Source organism: Spea bombifrons, chromosome 5 (assembly GCF_027358695.1).
Source record: "Spea bombifrons isolate aSpeBom1 chromosome 5, aSpeBom1.2.pri, whole genome shotgun sequence".
Lineage (NCBI taxonomy): Eukaryota > Metazoa > Chordata > Amphibia > Anura > Pelobatidae > Spea > Spea bombifrons.
The window spans coordinates 46,381,037-46,402,992 of NC_071091.1; the positions used below are offsets into that span (position 1 = coordinate 46,381,037).

Genomic DNA, 21,956 nt, shown 5'->3' on the forward strand with positions numbered 1-21,956 from the left:
CCCCATTAACCATAGCTGCCCCTAAATTAACCCTAAACACCCTATTAACCATAGCTGCCCCTAAACACCCCATTAACCATAACTGCCCCTAAATTAACCCTAAACACCCCATTAACCATAACTGCCCCTAAATTAACCCCCACCTCCCCTAACTTTCAGCAGCCCAAATATTAATTTTATACTTAGTTAGATGAGTGTCACAGCCATGTGGTTCTGGCCTTCTGGGAGAAGGAAGGGGGCGGGGCCAGTTGTCACAGTGATTACAGGGAGGGGCTGGTAAGTAGGAGCTGCTGCTGTGTGTCAGACTAAACTATTATGTAATGAGGGGTATTTTCAGAGCGTTTGCTCTGAAAAAACCCTCATTTTATAATCGATAAAAATCGATTCAACTAATCGATAATGAAATTCGTTGGCAACGATTTTCATTATCGATTATTATCGATTTTATCGATTAGTTGTTGCAGCCCTATATAAAACCACAAGGTGGCGGTAGAGGCTACTAGTATAGTAATAAGGTCCCAGATGTAGTAAAAGTATCACCCAGATGGGGCAGGGACCAATCTTAAGGGAGGCCCACATCTGGTAGGCCTCCCTTAATCACCCTGTATAGCAAGATGTCCTTTTTAGTATTAAACAGGGGACCAGGTGAGAAAATGTGCCAGCAAGCACCAAATATGTCAGAAGAAACTTAATATATTGTTTAACTAAATAATCGAAAAAACTGAAAGAGGCAAGATTCATTAAAACAAGAATTAGGCCTAGAGAGACCACCTAGAAACTGTAAGAAACAAGGGGAAAACAGTCTGAAACTACCGCAAAAAAGCAAAAACTGAACAACAATAGAAAACGAAAGTGAAACTAAAAGCGCAATTGCTTGAGAGAGAGAGAGCGGACAGAGAAGCGGAACGTAGAGAGGGAGGAAAGCAGCTCATTCCTACAGACAGGTAATGGAAAACCTGTTCAAGAGAGAAAAAATAAAAGGAAAAATAAAGTGGGAGACCCACAAGAAGACGGTTTAGGGCCTAAAGAGAGGGCCCTAAAAGCAGAGTCTCTGCAGGGAGCAGAGATAGGGAAGTATAGGGAACAAATAGAGGTGATGTAATTGCAATAATAATATCCGCAATAAAGATAACGAAAATTAATAATAGAAACAATCAATATAGGAAAATTGAATGGATAGCTGATCTGACCTGTTGGTGGTAGCAGTAAAGTCTTCAGGCTTTATAGTGCCTGTTTTATGTTGATTGGTTATATATTTTGATTTTCATGCTTGTCTCTTTGCTGCTATTGGTGGTAGAGTAAAGATCTTATGCAAATTATGAAGCATCCTGTCCTGCTATAAGTTTAGAAAGAAAGAAAGAATAACATAGTACAGATTCATAAGTAATATGTATTTTTGGAGAATATAATAAGTGAATATTATATTCTACTTCTGATATATCCATTCAATCAATAGGTAATTTCCATGCTACTACTTAACAGCACATTTCCTTTAATTTATACGGGTTAATAGTGATGTGCATTCATTGTAATCAGATAACTTGACTTCGAGGGGCAGCCCGCGTAAGATCAGCAGCCAGGGCAATACATCGAGCCCTGCTACAAGAGCCCTGCTACTTACCTGTGGGAGGGTCTTTTGTACTGCACAGAGGAAGCGGAACCCAGCAGAGTTCACGTGACATCACATGACTCTGCTCCAGTCCTGCTTCCTCTGTGCAGTACCAGAGAACGCAGAGGGAGGCCGCGCCCCCTGCTGAAGTCTGTGAGCAGCATCGAGGAGCTGCAGTGCAGGTAAGGGGGTGAGGAGGGTGTTTGAATGAGTATGCGTGATTGAGGGAATGAATCTGTGAATGATAGCAGTGTGTGTGTGTGATAGTATGGATGTGTAAGTGCTGGAACCTAGGCATGATGGGACTGTGACTGCTGTTAGCAATCACACTCCTATCATGCCAAGTCAGCCAGTATATGCTGAAACCTAGCTAGCTGCCCCCCTTGTGTATTGATGCTGCCAGCAATATGGGGTCTGCACATCACTTACAGCCACCCTGTACCAGCATGTACTGGCTGACTTGGCATGATAGGAGTGTGATTGCTGACAGCAGTCACAGTCCCATCATGCCTAGGTACCAGCATTTACTGGTTGCCTGGGTATGATAGGCGTGTGATTGCTGTTAGCAATCACACTCTTATCATGCCAAGTCACATTGCTAATTTCTTTTGTCCAATTGTGGTGTGTTTACCTACTTTTATTTTTTATTATTATTTTTAAAGGTGAGGGGGTCATTTTAAGTTTTGGCTAAGTGAACCGTGAATGTTTTGGTCTAGAATTTTCATTTCGGTGTATCCCTAGGATAAATAGAACTATTTCATTTTTACTTATCCAGAATCCTGAATTTGTAGTCACAAAACTTTCTAGGCCCCGAAATCAGTGAGAGGAAAAGTAAAGGTTTTGTGTTATTTACTTTATTTTAATCTGCATATTTTATTAAAGGACGATTTTTCTCCCAGTGAAAAATGAGTGCGGCCCGCGCACGTATACAATTCTGATGAAGTGGCCCACTGCAGAAAAAACTTGGACGCCCCTGTCCTAGATGAAGCAAGCTTTATCTATAGGCAGATAAACATCTTGTTCTATGTTTGTGAAAAATTACTATAACAAGATTAACACTGATGAATATATACCTGTTTTAAATAATATATAAATAGCACTTCTTGGTAAATTGGTGAATAGCTGTTGGAGATTGTGAAGTGGGTTTTCTGGTTCTAGTCTAGTTTCTCTCTAAGGTGTGGACTGGCACTGACCAAGGAAGCCCCCCCCTCTCCTTGTTTTGCTATTCCCATCTGCTTTTTTCATTTGCCATACAGACAGTACTTGTTTTTTTAAATATAAATTTATTCTATTTGTATTTATTTAAGAATATGTATGAATAAATATTTTATACCAACATATTTTTAATAATACATGAGATTTCTTCTTGTAAACTAAAATTTGTACTTTTTGAACCACTTAGGTACCCCAATGTGGTAATCTTGACCACATCGAACATCACTGAGAAAATAGATGCCGCTTTTGTAGACAGGGCCGATCTTAAGCTTTATATAGGACTGCCATCTTCTGCTGCTATATTCAACATTTACCTGTCCTGTATAGAAGAACTTATGAAGGTAAAGTAAAAAAAAAAAAATAGGATTTTTATTATGTTGTGATAAAGTATTAGCAGTTGTTACAGTACTTAAGGATCCAGGGTAAACCTTGGGTGTTTTTAATGTCTTTGTGGTGTAATTTACTGTATTTATATTTTTGGAAGCTCTAAATTAGTCACTGAGTTCACCCTTCAAAACACAGGGGGGAGGACATTGTCTCCATTGGTTTTCTGATAACTGTGCATGTGATTGGCTCAAGGAGCAATCAAATGCATGGGATTAGTTGAAATAGGCTTTTGCTGGTCTGCCTGGGTCTGAAGCAGCACTGTTTTCCCTTGCGATTAATGAGCTCTGTAGTTTATAGCATTTGCTTTCCCAAATAATGAATGTAATCATCATCATCTAGTGTTAAGTGCTAGCTTCATATGACCGGTATACTCATTGTTTATCCTTAAGAGCTAAATAAAGCCATTGGGGGCCCATTGGGGGCTCACTATGCATACATCGCCAATTAAATAGTGTGCCACAATATTAGCCTGGCATTATCTTCCTGGTCCTAGTGAATTGTTGCTTAGAAGCAAGCTATTTCATTCATATAGGATGGAGATATGGGTGGGAAGATGTGTAATATATGGCATGCATTTGTGCTCAAAAGTTTGCATATTGGAGAATTGGTAATATACACTCACTTTTAGGTACACCTTGCTAGTACCACGTTGGATGCCCTTTTGCCTTCCGAACTGCCTTCATTCTTCATAGCATACTTTACACAAGGTGAAACATTCCTTAGAGATTTTGGTCCATATGGACTGTGTGACGGAACTTTCCATCACTCAAGCCCCTGGAGTGGACTGAAAGCAAGCATGCTACCCACAGATTATGGACCTGGTCTCCCTGCCCTGGTGAGTGGGACTGTTGTCCTCGCCTGGGACCCGAAATCCCTAGTTTTCAAGTGTACCCCACTGGTTAGTGGGACAGGTGCCTCTTGCCAGCTCCCCTGTATTCATAACTCTAGGAGTGATGGAGCTGTGCTCCCTGACCGAACTGGTTGCAGACCCGGTTGGGGTCTGACCCCAGTTCAGTCTTCTTTTTAACCCCTTAACATCCAATGACGTGCCTGGCACGTCATTTCATTAAACAAGCTTAGAAAGTGATCTGTGATCGCTCTCTTCACATAAACTGTGTTGCTGTAATGCCTCGATGTCGAGGCATTCTTCAATACCTCCCCAGGGCGTCAACATCCGCCATGCACTGTATGGCGGCAGACGCCTGTTTTAGAAGAGTTTAGGAGGCGATCAACTATTGCCTTCTAAACTTTAGTGGTGTCGCTGAAATGCCTCGATAGCGAGGCATTCAGTGACACCAAACAGCCACCCCAGGAGGCTGAGATGGTGGGCATCCTTTAGCAAACTTTTCCAACTTTATTTTTTTAGAGGGTCTCCAGGGGTGTCTAATTTTAAAAAAAAAAAAAAAAAAAAAAGGTTTGATGGGGTAAATCGGAGTAACCGGGCTCAGATAGGGCATAGGCAGACTGACCAAAATGGGGGGGCTCACTTTCCAAATGTGGCCTTTTAGCCCCCAAACACCAGACAAACCCATGCATGGGTGGTATCGCTGAACACATATTGGGATGTTTGATAGTGACGTATGTGGTGTTAAACCAAATATAACACAAAGGTTCGTCTACTTTAACAGCTATATAATAAGAGACAAAAACACAGTAACATGCAATAAATGAGTGACAGCTCAACATACAATGCAACACTTTCCAAGACTAACCTGTAACCTAAAGGTCCAACATAACCCAGCACACCACCGGTTGCCCCATCCATGCCCTCGTTAGCATATCAAGACACGTGATACAAGGAAGAGTTCAACTGGCAAAAACGTTGACAACAATACTTGTTATGTCACCACATTCCCCTACTTTATTTTCTCCTGAATTGCATATTTTCTAAGTATCCCCCCCTCTAATGCAGAAAGCCTTGTGGGAGCGAAAAACCCTTTGGGTAATAATTCACCCACCGTCCCTCCGGAATAAATTCTGTCAGCGACATAAGTTTTTCTGCAATTTACCTAGGACTGTCACTTTACATTAAAACAGGCATATTCAACATATTTGCATTTCAATCTTACACAACCAGACAATATTTCACTCGTGGAACTTTGTGACCCTGTGCTGGAGGAACAAATGGACAAACAATCAGATTCTCCATCATCTAAGTCAGATGCAGGGACCGCTAGTAATTCTGACTTCTTATTCTCCCTGTTTCTTGATCCCCCTTTTTAACTCCCTATCCTGTTCTCCCAATGTTTCCACATCACCCCTCTTTATCTCAGTTTGTTGTCTTGGTTCCCTGTAGTTACTCACCCCTTCTTTCCTCCTCCAATTATCATTTTGCCTAGTGCCGTTTCTCCCAGGATCCCCCCCATCTCTGATTTCTCCAGTTACCATCTCTCCCTCTTTTAATGTCCCAGTTATTATCTTGCCAGTAGTATTTGTACCTTTGTGGCTCATCCCATCTCTGTTTCTCCAAATTATTACATATCCATTCCAATTATAACTTTATAACTATAACAGTATTTATTGTCTTTCTCTGGCTCCTTATCTTCTTTTTCATTTCTCCTCCAATTACCACTCTCCCTTTTTCTTCCATTATTATTACAGTCTCCAAATCTCTGGTTTCTCCAACTATTTCCTTCTTTCCTCCTCCAATTCTGACTAAATCTATGTCTGTTTCCCTGAAGCTCCTCCCATTGCCGATTTCTCTAATTATTCTCCTTGGATGTCTCCCTAAAACTGTTTCACTGCTGAGACAACAAAAGCATGTTCAGTGTGAAGATAATCAATCCACCACTTGTCTGCTCTAGTTAGCAGCAGTTCTAGATCTGTGGGTATTTGGTCAAGCAGCCTCACAAACTCCTGACATTCATGGGGCAGAGCATCCAACACTCTGGATATATGTGCTGGTGAACCCAACACCATTGACGGCTGTGGCTGACGTAGTGTAGACCAGAATAATACCGCTGAGCTACCTCTCTAGGACCATCTGTTTGTCTCATTGTGGTGTTAGCTAAATCTTTCTCTACGCTGATAAATAGATTTTTTTGCCGCAATTCTTCCTGCCTGTTTAGACTGCCATTAAATCCCAGTAAAATACTAACTATGGGCCCATAGCATACTCTAACAGTTCTGTCCATTCCTCTAATTTAAGACCTCCTTTTCTAGCTCTCTCTGCTCCCCTCTGAAACCAATGTGTAAAATTGTTAAAATCATTGGTTGCCAGGTTTCCCCACCATTTTTGGAAACTATCCTTCTCAGCCATAGGCAAAGGACGTGTCTGAGTAGAGAAACAAATTGGCATTTGTTGCACGTTGAAACTTTCTGAGACAGTTATTGGGGCTTGCGGTAGATAGAGTTTTGGCCTATTATGTAAATATTCCCTTGTGTTTTCAGGTTTTATTTTTATACTCCATTACCATGTTCTGGAGTTCAGTGATTTAAACCAAATATGTATCCCTCTGTTCCTCTATCTCTTTTAATTCCTTTTGTAAGTTAGCAATGATAGTGGTGGTCTTTAAGCCAGCTAGCATAATGCAGTCCTTTTTATTTTGTGCTTCCCCCATTCTGCCTGCTAATTATATATTTTCTTTTTTAAATGGTACATGTCTGCCAAACCTCCAATTGTAGTAGGTAAATAAAGGCTCCAGGCACTCAAGAGTTCCAGCGTCAGGCAGATTTATTGAGACAAAAAAAGTTTCGACCTCACAATGAGGTCTTTTTCAAGTTCACCACAACGTATACCTGGAGCTATAAACTTGTCCTGAAATATAATTTGTGTGAATGAAATACAAACAAAATTACTACCACAAACTGGCAAAGGCTGGTGGTAGAATTTCATGCATGGAAAAGGGTTAAAATACTAGCATTTAAAATACCTTGGGGTGTCTAGTTTTCAAAAATATATGGTTTGATGGGGTAAATTGAATTAGCCGGCTTCAAAGATGGCCCTATTAGGACATGGGGGCAGTAGGACCAGATGTAAAGTTCCAAGTTTAAAAATGCACACTTCCCAAATGTGGCGTTTTACCTCCCAAACAACCCGACAAACCCATGGGGGGTATCACTGTATTCGGGAGATATTGGTGAACACATATCGGGGTGACGTATACCAGGAGCTGTAAATCCATACCTGAAGCGCAATTTCCCTGCCATCCCAGGTGACACTACGGATAGACTCCTCCTCTGTACTTGAGATAGGGCAGGACTCAAAACTTTAAAAACTCCTCCCCTCCTACTATCCCCAGTTTTTTTCCTGCCCTATATCAGGTAGGGAGGACTTGTCTCCCATTTGTTATTTTTCCCTCGGCTCTAGGTTGAGCCGATTCCCCGAGCTAAGCCGCACAGCGCACACTTGCTTTGCTGGCGGGGTGTCCTCTCGGCTCCCGCTCCTCCTCACGGAAGTCCTGGTTGGCTTGTTTGCTGCAGGGCAGCTGTTCGGCTTCCCAGCGTCGTCCAACATGGCGTCTCATTGGCTTCCGGTTCGGGGCATTACGCACTTCCAGTAGTGCGTTTCAAGCCTCGTTTTCGGCCGGATTTTTGGCGCTGTTGCGGCTTACTGCCTGATTACAAGTCTCAGGGTGAGTATTAATTGGATATTTCGGTTCCTGCTCCTTGCTGTTTAAATTTGCTAGGGTGCTGTTGCATCTGAAGTGGCTATGTCGGCTCCTGATAATTCTGAGCCGCCCTCTGTTGAGGACAAGCCTAAAAAGGCTTTGATGGAGACCAAACATGCGCAGTGCTCTGCGTGTCACAAAGCTTTGCATGATTCCAGGAAGAAGCTTTGCTCCGCTTGCCTGAAATCAGTTGCGGATTCTGAGGCTTCTGGTGTAAGAGAGTTTTTTTTGCCTGGCTGAAAGAGGAGATGCAGTCTACCTTCTATGCCTTTCGTCAGACTGTCCCTGTTTCTGCCTACCCCCACCTTCCGGCGGTGCAAGATCCCTCTCTCCTGGGTCGTCAGCCACTGTTATCGGACTCAGAATTCGATTATCCTGAGGTGGAGGAGTGTCCTTCTGAGGAAGGAGAGATCCGGGAAGATAGTTGTTTTCTGTTCCCGGTGGAAGAAATTGAGACTCTTATATCCGTGGTGAGGTCTGCGATGTATTTAGAAGAGACTGCTACCCAGAAGAATGACCCGTTTCCCCAAGCATTCAGCCTCCTTTCCTGTTCATCCTGCACTGAAATTATTAAGCAGGAATGGCATCAAGAAGGGTTAACCTGTCTAGGCGGGTGAAACGTTTATTTCCTTTTGATGAGGACTTTGCCCGGTTTTGTGCTACCCCTCTGGTTGATACCGCAGTTATGAGGGTCTCCAGAAAAACTACTTTGCCATTTGAAGATGGCTCACATTTCTTTGACCTCATTGAGAAGAAAGCTGAAGCAGCCGTTAAAAAGTCTTTTGAGGCCTCTGCTGCTGTTTTCAAGCCAGGAATCGCATCTGCCTCCAGAACAGTTAAGATTTGCCTCTCGCAGATTGACGAAGATATTGCCGCCAAGACTTCTAGAGAGGCTATCCTCAAGAATGTCACCGCTGTTAAACTGCCGTGGACTTTCTCTGTGATGCTTCTATTAAGATCATCAGAATGACAGCCAGGGCTAGACGGGCCTTATGGCCCATTTCAGAAGTCAAGGAATTTCAGTTATTCCTTATCTGGAGGACTGGCTTATCAATGCCCGTTCGGCTCCGGTTCTCCAGTCTCACCTTTCCAGAATGGTCGACGCATTACAGAAGCTCGGCTGGATTCTGAATTGGGTCCCACACCATTCCCTCTCAACAACTTGTGTTCCTGGGCCTATGTCTGGATTCTTGCTCTGGGAAAGCTTTTCTTCCACCTGCCAGGATCAATGGGATTTGTTTGGTGGTATGCAGGGTTCTCTCTGTGCACAGAAGCTCTTTAAGGACGTGCATGCCCCTTCTGGGCAAGATGGTCTCCACGAGGTACGCAGTTCCTTGGGCCCTGGCCCACATGAGGATTCTTCAGAGATGGATCCATCATCTAGAGGGGAACCAGTTGACTCTGGACAGACTCGTCAGTCTTCCTCCTCACGTCAGAACGCCCCTCAATTGGTGGCTCCAACGGGACACCCTAGCTGAGAGGAGAAGATGGTCCTTATCCGCCAAGGAGCTTCTCACCACTGACGCAAGCATCAGAGGATGGGGAGCCACATATCTAGACTGGTCTGTTCAAGGTCTTTGGTCCCCAGCTGTGCAACTCCTTCTGGAGTTGCTTGCGGTGGAAAGAGCTGGGAACTGGGAACATCTGCTAGCCGGCAACATTCTGTTACGCTCCGACAACCAGGCAGTAGTAGCATATTTCAACAATCAAGGAGGTACAACAAGCCCCCGTCTAATATGTATATCTCTCAGGATTTCCTTTTGGGCAGAGTCCCATTTGATGACCCTGTCCCCAGTCTACCTCAAAGGGACATTCTCAAGCGGATTTCCTGAGCAGAACTCCCGTTCTGAGCGGCGAGTGGGCTCTGCATCCAGCGGCTTTCAAATTCATTGTCCAGCAGTGGGGTTTACCCTAGATCGATCTGATGGCATCCAGAGGCAATTCTCAGGTTCCGGCCTTCTCCCTCAATCATCAGGATTGGCTGTAGATGCCTGGTATGCGGACTTGGTCACCCTCAGTTACACAACCCCCCTGAGGAGAGACCTTCCTCGTCAGGGTCAGTTTTTTCAGCCAAATCCTGCAATCTTCCAACTGACGGCCTGGGGGTTGAACGTGAGATACTGAGGGCCCAGGGTTTCTCCATTCCAGTGGCTGAGACACTTCTTAGTGAAGAAAGAAGGTTACCTCCCTCAGATACATTAAGATATGGAAGAAGTTTCACAGTTGGTGTGGCTCCAAAGGAACTTTTCCTTCATTCTGTTCCCCAGGATCTATTCTGGACCTTTTACAAGATGGATTTGACAGTGGGCTTCAACCATCTACTATCAAGGTACAGATTTCTGCCATCAGTGCCTTGCTGGGATTTGATCTCATCCCACTACAAGTTGTCAGGCGGTTTTCCAAGGCCATCGTCCGTATGCGTCCTTGTCCTGTCACCAAGATGGTTCCCTGGAACCTTAATCTCATCCTTCGGTGGCCATTACTACAGCTAGACGTATTAGTGAACTTCAGGCTCTATCTATGAAGGAGCCGTTTCTACGTTTCTTCCCGGATAAAGTTGTGCTCTCTCTGCCTCCGAAATTTGCGCCCAAGTGTACTTTGGGCCTTCCACAAAAACCAGGAGATCATGTTGCCTACCTTTTTTCCATCTCCCCGTTCAGCAGATGAAGAAGCTCTACATACTCTAGACCTGAAGAGAGCCTCACCCTTTATTTGGAACAAACTCTGCCCCTGTGCAAGTCCTCTCGCTTATTTGTGGCCTATTCAGGCCCCAACAGAGGTCTCAGCATTTCCAAGAGCTCCATTGCTAAGTGGATTATTGCGGCCATCAGCTTGGCATATTCTGCAGCTGGCCAGCCTTCCACCTGGTGGGATTGGTGCCCACTCTACTAGAGCAGTCTCCACTTCCTGGGATGAGCGATTTCGCATTTATCCTGAACAGATCTGCAAGACAGCTACTTGGTGGACTCTATACTTTTGTCAAACAATACCGACTCAATAAGATGGCGCAGGAAGACTCGCTTTTCGGACATAAGGTCCTTGAGACTGTTTTTTCTTCCTGAGTTTGCCCACCCTTCTTCTTTGGTATATCTATCCGTAGTGTCACCTGGGATGGCAGGAAAACAGGAATCCCTGCCAATCCCTGGTGACACACTTTTTGTTCCCTCCCTTCCTTTTCAATACATTTTTTGTATTTCTAAACTCAGGACAAATAGTAGAATCTATTAAGCAGTTTGTTCATTAGCTTTTTGGGTGAGTAAAAGATTTTTCAAATAAAAGTAGGGTTTTTTTAAATTTTTCATATTTTTTTTTTTTTAATAGGAAATTAAATATGATTTTATAGGAAATTTAAATATGATTAAAAGGTAGAAGAAAGCCCCTTTGTCCTGAAAAAAACAATATATAACTTGTATGGGTACACTATCTTTAATTTTCTCCTCACTCATTTAAACACGAGCACCGCAAAAGTGTTAAAACAGCCTCGGTCCCAAAGGGTAAGAAAAGTAAAAAAAAAAACAAAAAAAAAAAAAAAACCTGCCTGCTCCTTAAGAGGTTAAAGGGGAGATATGTGACGGAATGATCTGTCCTACAGGGCCCCAGGGTACTCAGAGATGGCTCCAGCCTGGCTGTCAAATAAAGATAGTAGAGACAGGGACTTAATTGTTTAACTAATCCCATTAATAGGATTGCTGCCAGAGGAGTTAAAGGTTGGGTTGTATACATGTATCTGTTTCGCTTAATGCAGTTCTGTGGATATATGTTTTATGACAATAAAATCTTCATTCTTACTGTACTCAATTCATGGTAGTCATGTCTACTTATTGGGTACACATAGCAGGGTTCCAAGGTGTGCATGCTGACTGTTGCTGGAAGTGATTTCGGGAACAACAGGAGGATACATCTGGGTCATCTCTGGGCGTTACAACAGCTCTCTTGGTGAACCCGTTGAATTGGTGACAGTGGCGGGATCGGCCTTGCAGCAGCAAGCTAAAGATGGTTCCAGCGCTACAGGACGTGTTGGTGCACAGCAGAGTCGCGAACTACCTGAATGCTTAGATGGAGGCTCTGAGTGGATCAGGGTGTCCGGGGAATGGTCCTCCCATCCTCCAATGGTACGTGCTACAACTAGATTGGCGAATGCCGTACCTGGGAGAGCAGCCCCAAGAGGACCTGGTGGCTGAGTTGCTTCCACTTGAAATGACTGTGGATTGTGGATACCGGGCCCTGTATTGGCAGGCTGCACACTGGTGTCCACAGCTGAAGGATGATTACCTGCCAGAGGGTGATGACTTCGGCGGCCCAGGATTGATAGTTACGTTATTTGGGAGAGTGTGGCTGGGTGAGTTCTGTTTTATTTTTGTTGTTGTTGAAAACATTTTTGGGGAGTACCAATTGGCTGGCAGTGGTGGTCCAGATCTACAGGCTGACTTTCGAGTCAAACCGTCTGGGGTCTTCTCCGACGTCAGTCTCCCCCCGAAAAACGAGATATGTGACGCAGTGTGTGATGGAACTGTCCATCACTGGGGCCCCTGGAGGGGACTGAAAGCAAGCCTGCTACCCACAGATTATGGACCCTATCTCCCTGCCTTGGTGAGTGGGACTGCTGTCCTTGCCTGGGACCCAAACTCCCCAGTTGTCAGGTGCACCCCAGTACTGGTTAGTGGGACAGGTGACTTTTGGTGAATATAGCTCCCCTATATTCATAACTCTAAGAGTGATGGAGCCATGCTCCCCGACTGAACTGGTTGCAGACCCAGGTCTGGCCCCAGTTCAGTCTTCTTTTTAAAGGGGAGATATGTGGCAGAATGACCTGTCATACAGGGCCCCAGGGTACTCAGAGATGGTTCCAGCCTGGCTGTCAAATAAAGATTGCACAGGTAGGAACTTCATTGTTTAACTAATCCCGTTAATAGGATTGCTGCTAGAGGAATTAAAGGTTGAGTTGTATATGAATATCTGTTTATATTAATGCAGTTCTGTGGCTATATGAAGCTATGTTTTACAAAAATAAAATGTCCATTCTTGCTTTCAAGGTATTCGTGTTTACTTATTGGCTACACATAGGGTTCCAAGGTGTGCATGCTGACTGGTGCTGGAAGTGATTTCAGGGACAACAGGAGGATACATCTGGGTCATTTCTGGGAGTTACAACAGCTCTTGTGGTGAACCCGTTATATGGACATTATGGCATCAAGCAGTTGCTACAGATTTGTCGGATGCACATCCATGATGCAAATCTCCTGTTTCACCACATCCCAAAGGTGCTTTATTGGATTGAGATCTGATGACTGTGGAGGCAATTGGAGTACAGTGAACTCATTGTCATGTTCAAGAAACCAGTTTGCATTATCCTGCTGGAAGCAGCCATCAGAAGATGGGTACACTGTGGTCATAAAGGAATGGACATGGTCAGTAACAATACTTGTTTAGTACTTGTATTGTATTGTTTGGGCCCAAAGTGTGCCAAGAAAATGTCCCCCACACCATTACACCACCAGCCTGAACCATTGATACAAGGCAGGATGGATCCATGCTTGTTTACTCCAAAGTCTGACCCTGCCATCTGAATGTTGCAGGTGGAATCGAGACTCATCAGACCAGGCAACGTTCTTCCTGTTTTCCATTGTCCAATTTAGCTGAGCCTGTGCGAATTGTAGCCTCAGTTTCCTGTTCTTAGCTGACAGGGTTGGCACCCGGTGTGGTCTTCTGCTTCTGTAGCCCATCTGCTTCAAGGTTCGACGTGCTGTGTGTTCAGAGATGGTATTCTGCATACCTTGGTTGTAACAAGTGGTTATTTGAGTCACAGTTGCCTTTCTGTCATCTCGAACCAGTCTGCCCATTCTCCTCTGACATTAACAAGGCATTTTCTCCACACAACTGCCGCTCACTGCATATTTTCTCTTTTTCGGACCATTCTCTGTAAACCTTAGAGATGGTTGTGCATGAAAATCCCAGTAGATCAGCAGTTTCTTGTGGGCTTTTCTTTGTATCCCGAACATTTCTTCTGGCAGTTGTGGCTCAAATCTTTGTTGGTCTACCTGACCTTGGCTTGGTATCAATAGATCCCCCAGGTTTACTCTTCTTAAGTGATTAAACAGTACTGCCTGGTATTTTCAAGGCTTTGGATATCTTTTTATATCCGTTTTCATCTTTATAAAGTTCCATTACCTTGTAACGCAGGTCTTTTGACAGTTCTTTTCTGCTGCCTACGGCTCAGTATCTAGCCTGCTCAATGCATCCTCGTGAGAGCTAACAAACTCATTGACTACTTATACACAGACTCAAATTGCAATTTAAAAGCCACAGGTGTGGGAAATGAACCTTTTAATTGCCGTTTACTCTTGTGTGTGTCTGTAACAAGGCCAAACATTCAGGGGTATGTAAATTTTTAATCAGGGCCATTTGGACGGTATGTTATCATTATGATTTAAAAAGGATTCATAAATGGATTCATTTCATCACTAACATTTTTTTGCATGATATATTTTTGTATGAGATCCATGCCAACATTTCACAATTTCTGCCAGGGTATGTAAACTTTTGAGCACAACTGTATATAAAGATACGGATAATCATTGTATTGCCCTATGACCCTCCAGCATTAGTGCAAGTAATATATGTATAATCATTGTTCATTGTGCTTTTCTATTTTTTTGTCTATATTTCGGATTGCTGTGAAAGAAGCTTACTTTATTTTAATGTTTTTTTTTCTAGTGTCAAATAATATATCCAAGACAACAACTACTAACTTTAAGAGACCTAGAAATGATTGGCTATGTGGAAAATAAAGTATCAAAACTCAGTCTGCTATTGAATGATATTTCCAGGTAATACAAATGCAATTATATGCTGGTTTATACTTTGTTTCTTCAAGATAGCTACAGTCTTTGCCAAATTAATGTATATACCGTATTGGCTCGGATATAGGCCGCCCCCGTATATAGGCTGCACCCTAAAAGTTTGGTGCTTTGTTAAAGCACATCGTACAGACGTGCCGGCAGCGGAGGCTGTTTACGTGCATCGCTGCTGCCGGTGAACGTCTGCACGATGCACTTAGACAATCTCCCGTGCCGGCACTCCCCCCGTGTAAAGTGCCGGCAGGGGAGGCTCTCTGAGCGTATTAGAGATTAGGATGCAGGTCCCCTGCACCGCTGCGGGGGATCTGTATCCTAACCCTGCTGCCTGCCCGGCGCCCGGAACTGCCTGTCCCGGGCGTCGGGCGCTAGACCCCGAATATAAGCCGCACATAAGCCGAAAAAGTGCAGCCTATATTCGGGCCAATACGGTAACCCATTTGATGAAAATTTGCATACATAATGAACTGCGTATACATTCTCCATTGCCTGTGGGGAAGTTTGATAATTGTGCAGTGGTAATTTGAACCAGTAACTTATCTCAGGAGTGGAGTTTGGCAATTCAGCAAAATATTGGTTAACCCTCTGCAGAGTCAAAGACCTTTCACTAGAAGCTCCTCTCATGGCACGTGAAGCTTGGGTGATGAAGGATTCACCAGCCAAATACTAGTGAATGAAACACTATGCCCACTGTTAGTGCCCTTCAGATCTTTACATGCACATATTTACAAAATACATTTCCTAATTACAATGGCAATTACTACACTTGAGTTTTGAATTTGCCTTTATATGGTCAAGGTAAAGTTTTCATAATTTAAAATATATATATATATATATATATATATATATTTTTTTTTTTTTTATTTTTTTTAACGGGACACTGGGTACTCCCACCAAGTTGCGCTTCCTTTTGCCGAGACACCTTTCAGTGTTGGACAAGGCGAAGCAGAACAACAATCTAATGGAGCCGTGTGGCTAGCCGGATCTTGGCTTCACAGTGCTAATATTGTCCTGAATTTAACAATAAGTTGTCATGGCAGCCCACCTCAATTATCAGACACAACTAAGGTTGAGGTGGAAAACACAAACTCAGTTTATTTGGAACAAGCACAACTGTTTATACACATAAATATAATTGGATCTGGGGTTTAATCCCATCACTTACAGACAGCCCTGAGGCTCCATACAGTTCTACGGCCAGCAATGCCCACCTGACAAAAAGTTACTGTTTTGGGGTGACGCCTAGTCCGAGCAGTAGCCAGGCCAGAGTTCCATAGCCTGCACACCAAAAGAAAAGAGTTCTAAACAAGCCCTTATGTTATAAAAAGTATATTGCTTTATTATACAGAAAAATATAAAAACACACACAGCATTTCATAAATTGGATTTCATCAATAAAGAATAAGGTGCTTTATCATTTTAATAGTATTATCAATTACTCACTATGGAGTGCACCCGTTAATTCTATAACATATTGTACCCTTGTAAAGTTGCAAGCATACACAAATAATCCAATAGTCAATGAAATGTCCATAAAGTGCTATCATGCTTACCCATAATTATAACCTCCACTTTCCCTACGCCGTTTCGGTTCTCCTTTTTCAAGGGGTCACTGTTATTGCCTTGTCATGTAGATGTATATATACCCCTCCCATAGGACGTTACGTGCTGAACCCAAATTGGCGCCGATGCCGCGTCTCCGCCCAGTAATTCACTGCCTCGCATCCCATGTCTCTTCCACAGTGCGCAGACTCGAGAAAACATTCATCGAGCATGCGCACCTTGGTCAAAGCATCGGGCTAAAGCAGGACCTCTGGGCGGCCATCGCCCCGCCGGCGCACTAGGACTCAGCACGGAATTAATCCTTCATTCATTTCTCAACGAACCATAATGCCAAAGTAAATAACTACATAAATGAAAATTATTACAAGTGAATAAATATAAAGTGCATGTGGTGCTAAGTTAAAGGTTATATTTAAGTGCATAAATATATGAGCCTAGATATATCACTTCTATAAATTTTTATGAAGTACATATTTATAAATAGATAATTGTGCAAAAATAGATGTCAGTGTGAATAATCAATTGGTCATATAAATAAAGAATATTTGTGTAATGAATAAATTAAGTGAAATAATAAAAAATTATAAATAATAATATTATGAATGCATTTATAATCATATGCAAAAGTGACCGTGCAAAACAATATCAATGTTAATGACCAATTGTGTATGTAAATATATACTATATAAAAAATGGTGCATAAATTAAAAATAAATACAGAAATTCATCAAATGTTATAATAATAACATATAAATTGCCTCATCTTATCATATTTGCTCGAAAATATGTGATGTAAAAAAAAAAGGAGGTTATTACTGGCTTCTGTTATCGTTGATTTTTGTTATTGTTCTTTTTTCCATATATGGATCTTCAATAATTTTTTGGTGGGGGTATTCATAAATCATGGCACATAGATATGTAAACTCCTCGTACTCCTGTGTTGATCCTTTCCATAGCCGCAGCTGGGTAAACCCAGGTCCTCCGTAACTACGAGTGTAGCGTAACCCCAAAAGAGCGACGTAGCGACGTAGCGGGACAACAGATGTATACAGCGACGCAGTTCCAATTCTCGGCAGGCATTGCCACGATTCCAAGGCGCCGCACAGTTCCATGGATTTGCGGCTAGGTCCCAGTCAGGCACATGGAGTGTTTACAGCCACGTAGAGCCCCCCATTTTCAGGACAATTGCAGCACCGTATCTGGCTACGTCTCGGCGGGCTAAAGTGCTACTATACTGAGGATGCAGAGCTGGTTCCCGATCACTTCCTCGTAGTATTGTCTAGCGCTGGAAGCGGTTAACCTTTGCAGTTCTGGGAGGAAGCAAAGAACAGCTGACTGGGTAGAGGGTGGCGCGTCACATATATATATGTGTGTGTGTGTATATGTATGCACAGTCATTTGAAAAAAAAAAAAGTATATCCTCTTTGAACTGTATGGTGTTACCTACAAGGAGATCTGTTGCTTAGCAGGGCTTAAACATTAGGTAAATACAACCGTAGGTGTACAGCATATTGTGGCGCTGTCTGTTTTTTTATATATATATATATATTTATTTATTTATTTTTTTGACAAGCGCCCCTCATTCTCGTCCGCGAGGCCTCTACCTGTGTTGCGGTGCCGGCATTTCATGCTGAGCGCCGGAATATGATGTAATATTCCGGAGCTCAGCAGAGAAGCAGTGCCCGCTGCAGGACTTAAAGGCGAGTGAACTACAGAGGGAGGGGAGGGTAAATAGTGAGTAGGGAAAGGGGGTAGATAGTGAATGAGTGAATGAGTGAGTATGAATTAATGTGTGGATGAATTGTCTGAATGAAAGTGTGAATTAGTGAGTGACTGTAAAAGTGTTTGTTTGTATCAGATGTATAATTGTGGGAAGGCAAAGATAGTACTAGCATGGTGTTTAAGCCTTCGGGACCAAGATGGCACAGGCAGGGTATTTATGGGACAAAGATGGCACAGGCTGGACTGTTTGGGGACAAAGTTGACTTGTGCTGGGCTGTTTGGGGACAAAAATGGAAAATCCTATGTGTGTTATCTGGGTACTTGTCAGGTTCTATGTGAGCAGTGTGAACATCCCATGGGGATGACTTTGGGGTGTGCAACCTGTGATCTATGCCTTAATTTAGGGATTTACCTTTAATGTCGTGTTTTTATGTAAATTCCAATAGATCTATACCTTAAAAGCTGTTTTTTGTGTTATTCTGTAGATCCATATCTACAATGCTGTGTTTCCATACATTATTTATGTATACTTGCAAATACAGGGTGTGTATGTCTTATTATTCAGCTGTTACCATGTATTTGATCTATACCCTCAGTGCTGAGTTTGCAGGATTTGTATGTCTGATTCGGATTATTTGATCTATACCTTCAGTGCTGAGTTCACAAGTGAATTTCAGTTGATCTATACATGCGATGCTGGGTTTGTGTGTTAATGTGTTGATCTGTACCTGCTATCGGCAGCAGGGTCTAATATTTATATACCGTAGTTGCTCGATTATAAGATGACCCCCCGAAATCTGAACATTAATTTAGGAAAAAAAAGAAAAAGCCTGAATATAAGACGACCCTATAGGAAAAAAGTTTTACCAGTAAATGTTAATTTATGTAAACTATTTTTTTAATAAAAGCTATGATTGATAAAAATATTTTGTTTTTTATTCCTTTTATTTTCCAACCTGCCCCCCAGGCTTGCAACTCTGCCCCAGAAATGCCTTATACCCCCTATATGTCACTGTGCACCATGATATGCCTTTTAACCCTCTAAATGCCACTGTGCACCATGATATGCCTTTTAACCCTCTAAATGCCGCTGTGCACCATGATATGCCTTTTGACCCCCTATGTGCTACTCTGCCTCCAGAAATGCAAATACGGTATATAGATGTGCAAAAAATCACAAGATCCCTTTGCTTGAAAGATCCATTAGTCGGACATACCACGGTTCCAGATACATCTAAGTTCGTCCATACAAAATTAAAATATTTTTTTTTCTAAACATTTGAACACCTAGTTATGTTTGATGTTAAAAAGCTCCCAAAAGCTCCAGAAGAAAGGAGAGCTCTCAAACAACTAAGAGACGATCAAACACTAGTAATAAAACCTGGGGGGTGGGTAGCAATAATGAATACCATAGATCATGATAAAGAAATATTTTCACCAAATGGATGATGTAATAACATATAAGAAAATAGATAAATTGGATGTGTTTTAAACTCGAGCAAGGGAATCAGGTATCCTGAATACAAAAGAATTTGGTTATTTAAACCTCCAATTTCCTAGGATACCTCTTTTATATATTGCCAAAATTGCACAAAAGTCTAACCTCACCCCCAGGGAGACCCATAGTTTCTGGAATAAATTCTATTATATCAAGGGTTTGTATTTGGATTGTATATTACAACCACAAGTACAAAAAGGTTGTTCTCATCTGAAAGATAATAAGTATATTACAAACACTTAGGGATGTTGTATAGAAAAAAAATTATATCTTGGTTACATTACAGTAGTAATTACATAGTAACATTACATCACTATATACCAATATTTCACATAAAACAGGCTTAAGGCCATTTTGGAACAGGATGAAAATATTTAAAGTGAACAGAAAGTATTAGAGGGTCTTAGATCAGTACTTGAAAATAACTATTTTTATTTTAAAGATAGTTTCTATTTACGACAGACTGGAACCGGAATGGGTACAAAAGTCTCACCCAGTTATGCTTATCTCTATATGTCATTTTGGGAACACCACCATATATATAATTGCCATACTTGGGTGGACCAGATAATTACGTACAAACACTATATAGATTTTTTTTATTTTATTTGGGGAGGTACAATGGATGAACTAAATGATTTTTCTCCTTTTTGTCATCTCGACTAAAGCTATAATTTTGTTTATACTTGATGCAAAATGACGAGAAAGATATGACAGTACGCTGTTATGATATGAAATCTGTCCCCTCAGATTGCATTAAAAAAAAAATGAAAAGATATCCTAAAGAAATCGATCTCCCAAGGGGGGGGTTCACGCTTGCTCGCTGGCTACCAAGATTCAAGAGAATGCATACAAGATACTTACTATGTGGTACACCACTTCTCCACGTCAGTAGGATGTTTTGTGACGCTGGCCCGATGTGCTGGCGATCCTATAACTCATTCACATGTGGTGGGAATGCAATTCGGTGAGTCCATTTTGGGAAGAGGCTCACGCCATGATTGTGCAGGTGGTGGACGTCCCACCTCCTTTCACTTGGATGCTGGGCCAACCAGGTCAAGCAGATAAGGGCAATGGAGGACTTGATGAAGCAGGCAGATAAGTAGGAATCCTACACGCGCAACCTGCCTGAGCTGGACCAAATTGATTGTCTCCAGAGAGTTCAGAGCTCTGATCAAGCTAAGCTCTGCTTAGGGTGGGTTTCTGGATCTTTTTCTTGTTTTATTTTATCATTCTATTCCAATTTCCCCTTACCCCTTCCCTTTTTCCTCCTTTTTTTCTTCTCTCCACTGGTTCCAGTTCCTACTATGTCCTAATAGGTACAGCAATATTTTTTTGTTACGTGATCCACTGGCCCTCTTTGGGGAAAAGGTTTAGGTTCTCCTAAAACGTGTTATGTGCGATTATAATTTTCACATTCTGATACTATACTTGAATATTCCTAGTGTAAATTTATATTGTATCCAAAATGCAATTGATTATTCCTCCTTATGTTCTGATTGAGATGCTTTAACCTGCAAGTTACATAGTACAAAAGACCTAAGTCTATCAAGTTCAACCCTTCTACCTAACCTTCCTACTCTTGATCCAAAAGAAGGCAACCCCCCCCCCCCAATTAAGCTACTTCGAATTCTGCCATCAGGTGAAAAAATGCAAATGGTCTACAGCAACAAAAGACCACACCAGGTGTCACTCATGCCAGCTAAGAACAGGAAATTGAGGCTAGTGTAATGGTATGGGGACATTTTGACCAGATTGACCAGATGTCAAAATTGCAAAGAAATGCATACCTTTCAAAGGTGGTCTTTTACCTCCCAAATAACCTGACAAACCCATGCATTGGTAGTATCATTGTACTCAGGATATGCTGAACACATATTGGGGTGATGTTTGACACTGACATATACCAGGAGCGGTAAATTCATACCTGAGGTAAAATGTATTTGAAAACTAAACACACAAAAATATTTCACCACAAATTTTGACAAATCTGATGGTAAAATTAGCGTATGGAAAGAGTTAAAATTCCGACATTTGAAATAGCCTGGGGTGTCTAGTTTTTAAGCATAAATAGTTTTATGAGGTAAATTGAATTGGCGAACGTCAACAATGTCCCAAATAACATATAGGGGCAGGATGACCACGTGTAAAAATTCCAATTTAAAAAATGCACACATCCCAAATGTGGTAACTTAGTCCCCACACAACCCAACAAATGCATGTGCTCCCTGTGCTCAGGAGATGTTACTGGATACATATTGGTGTGTTTGGCTGTGGCATATATCAGGACCTGTAAATTCATACCTAATGTAGAATGTGTGTGGTGGGAAAAAAATACTACTGCAAACTTTGATAAAGGGTGGTGGTAAAAATACCAACATTTGAAATACCCTGAAACCTCTCATTTAAAAGTATATAATAAGATACAAATACTTTATTGTGTGGGATTATTTATAGATTTAAACATGTATTGGGTATTTTTGGGTACATGTCTCTCA

The 21,956-nt window shown here is 42.1% G+C and overlaps 1 protein-coding gene across 1 annotated transcript in view; it reads left to right on the forward strand.

The window, feature by feature from the left end:
• Positions 1 to 21,956, forward strand: part of TRIP13 (thyroid hormone receptor interactor 13) — a 133,283-nt gene that overhangs the window by 103,290 nt on the left and 8,037 nt on the right. The window contains 2 exon segments of the mRNA XM_053467316.1: positions 3,012 to 3,165; positions 14,536 to 14,648. Of these exon segments, the coding sequence (XP_053323291.1) occupies positions 3,012 to 3,165; positions 14,536 to 14,648 (267 nt within the window).